General features: G+C 36.3%; 1 protein-coding gene across 1 annotated transcript; it reads right to left on the bottom strand.

The window, feature by feature from the left end:
- On the bottom strand, positions 1 to 2,223 carry LOC110763039 (B-cell receptor-associated protein 31-like protein). Its single transcript, XM_021965770.2, has 2 exons — positions 1,796 to 2,223; positions 1 to 689 (listed from the first exon to the last, which is right to left on the bottom strand). The coding sequence occupies exons 1-2, from the start codon at positions 2,079 to 2,081 to the stop codon at positions 307 to 309; spliced, it is 669 nt and encodes a 222-aa protein (XP_021821462.1). The 5' UTR covers positions 2,082 to 2,223; the 3' UTR covers positions 1 to 306.
- Positions 2,224 to 2,709: the final 486 nt, after the last annotated feature.

Genomic DNA, 2,709 nt, shown 5'->3' with positions numbered 1-2,709 from the left:
TCAGGTAAGAATTCTCAATCATTAAGTTATTACGTTCAAAATGTATCACAACTTTTCAAGACAAAATTGAATAATTGATCCATTCTACTTCAATACTCAACTTCTAGTTACATTTATCACACAAAGTAGTAAGCCTAGCTCTTCTCTCTTTTTCTTTTGTTCTTCTCTTTTCTATCCCATTTTCTCCGCAATTAGCATATATGACAATTTAAATGTAATCAAATAAACCCATCTTAAAGCACTCCCAAACAACCACTATGAAAAATAAATAACAAACAAAAAATCTCAAAAGGTGGGCAAAATCCCTTATGAATCTTTCTTACTACCTGAACGTGACATTTTCCGGTCCAATGACTTTAACTGGTTCTTTAAGTTTTGATTTTCCTCAAGTAATCGATCATACTCAAGAAGAAACCCTTCCGATTGTTTCCTTAGAGCAAGAACATTGGATTCTGCAGTATGAACGTCTTTTGTCTTTGTCTCAATTTCAGATTCTAGCTGTTTGAGTCTCGTGTGCGATGTAGCTATCTCATTCTCCAAGGCTTTGATCTCATCCAAACTGCTAGCTTTGCCATCCTCAGATCCTCTGTTCTGTTTCTTAATGGATTCCATGCTCTTTCTTCGTATACGAAGTTCTCTAATATAGTGGTGTAGTCTGTCTATCATAAGAGCAAGAAATAGGGAGCATCCTGCAAGTGGGCAACACAAATGGGTTAATCATGAAACATGAAACTCTGCGCTGAAATGAACAGCTAGTGAACAACAATGGTAACAATATGACCACAATGCAATCCACAAAACATTAGTTACCTCTTAAAATTACAAGACAAAGCACATATTTTCTGTTTTTTCCCTTCATGGTTGCATTTAATATCTAACCATGCTACTATTGACATAATGAAAACTGAAAAATGCATTTAACAAAGATAGAAAATGGAAGACTCTTGCAGCAAATAATATACTTCTATGCTAACACAACCTACACAAAAAATAACGGAGCTGATGCTATCGAATTGATGTCTACAATATCAATGCTCTTTCCAGATAGAATGACTTATATTGCCTTTCAAACCCTTCTCTTTTCTTTAACAAAATACTTTAATTAAGAAAAAAAGAGTTTGATTTCTTGCTCTAAAGGGATGTATCAAGGTACCTATGCTCATAATTGGCACAGAAACAAACGAGACGTGAAATTCACCAGTAGCTCTGATCATTACATCTCATCTCCAGCCAAACAAAATGGTGCCATGGGTGATCTAACTCTATATCAACAACTGTAATAGAGCATTTAAACAAATTGAAGTTTTTCTATCCAATCATGTGGTGAGTAAGTACTGAGGAACATGAAATTCTCTATGTGCACATATGGTTTTGGACAGCCCGTGAATTTGAAACCACTTAATTTACACTCAGGCCACCAACACTTCAATGCTTAGAATCAGATTTATTGGGGAGTAAAACAGGCAAAAGAAAATGGCTTTTCAGAAACAACTTAACAAGATCCAGAAAACATAGCTAATTTCACTTACCAGTTAGTGTCATTAACGAAACAGTGATTTAAATATATTGAAGGCACAAAGCTACAATCTTGATCAGCCATCTCATTCCCCCAATCCATCAAAGCAAGCACATTTCAATCAAAAACCATAAAGGAATAACGACAATCAAACAAATGTACATTCAAGAAATCCACACTCAAATTAATATCAGAGAATGCCACAAAACAAAAAGCAAGACTTACCATAAAGTTGAAGTAATTGAACCCAAAAAAAGAGATTAAAAATTGAAAAATTACCCATGAGAGTGGCTTCAAGCAGGTGCTTGACCATGAGGACCTGATCGGTGAGACTAACAATAGCAGCTTTGTCGATCCGACTATTCTTGATCTTAATTATGCTGTAAACGCTAGTCATCAACGCCACAAGCACCGTTCCCGCCACGGTCTTAACCACAATGGGTCCACGGCCACGCTTGATCTGATCCAGACCCAATACTACCAGCTTCCTAAATGGGGTCCTAAACAAAAACGCCAGTATCAGAGCCATCTCTGACAAAATCACTATGAACATTAGCTGAATCATCTTCCCAGACTTGTAGTTTTAGTGGGTAAACAGAGCATGCCAGTAAATGCGTGAAAGTTGAAAGCTTTAGGAAGCGTATGTCGGTTCAGTTGTTATTGAAGAAGGATGGAGGAGGGTATGAAATGAAATGAAATGAAAGAGAGCAAATAAAGCCTTCAACTATATTGGTGGTCAAAAAGTAATTCTTACCATAAATAAGGATAGAATAGTAAGTTCATATACTAATACTAATATCTTTATATAAATTAATTTCCCTAGCTGAGAGACATCATGGAGATCACGTTAGGTTAACCATAGATACAGATCCAAATCGCTCTTGTTCATATTGCTTTACTGTACCATTTTTTACTGATTGGTTAGTTGGTGTCGATAACCCAGATCAATCATCAATGGCAGTTGGCCAGCAAAAAGCATAAATGCCTTTTGGCCTTTACTTAACAAGCAAGCAGTTTATATAAGGGAGTTGATTGATGGAGACAGATTTACATATCACTTGCCGCTTGTGTTAACTTGGCAAATATATAATGGGTGGGTGGTGAAGGCAAAGATTTCCAAATTATGAGCTGATATCGCATTGCACGCCTGTCCATCTTTAATCTAACAACGTTGTGCAATGCATAAGAGTGAA

The sequence above is a fragment of the Prunus avium genome, chromosome 4 (genome assembly GCF_965620075.1).
Source record: "Prunus avium chromosome 4, drPruAviu1.hap1.1, whole genome shotgun sequence".
Classification (NCBI taxonomy): Eukaryota; Viridiplantae; Streptophyta; class Magnoliopsida; order Rosales; family Rosaceae; genus Prunus; species Prunus avium.
Note: the sequence above shows the minus strand (reverse complement) of the source record. Positions and strands in the feature narration are given on the sequence as shown.

Bases quoted from the DNA above. Each gene is read 5' to 3' on its own strand.
- LOC110763039 (XM_021965770.2), bottom strand. From the start codon at position 2,081: ATGATTCAGCTAATGTTCATAGTGATTTTGTCAGAGATGGCTCTGATA. The intron at 690-1,795 runs GTAATTTTTCAA...GCCCACTTGCAG, and splicing joins GCTTGAAGCCACTCTCATGG to GATGCTCCCTATTTCTTGCT.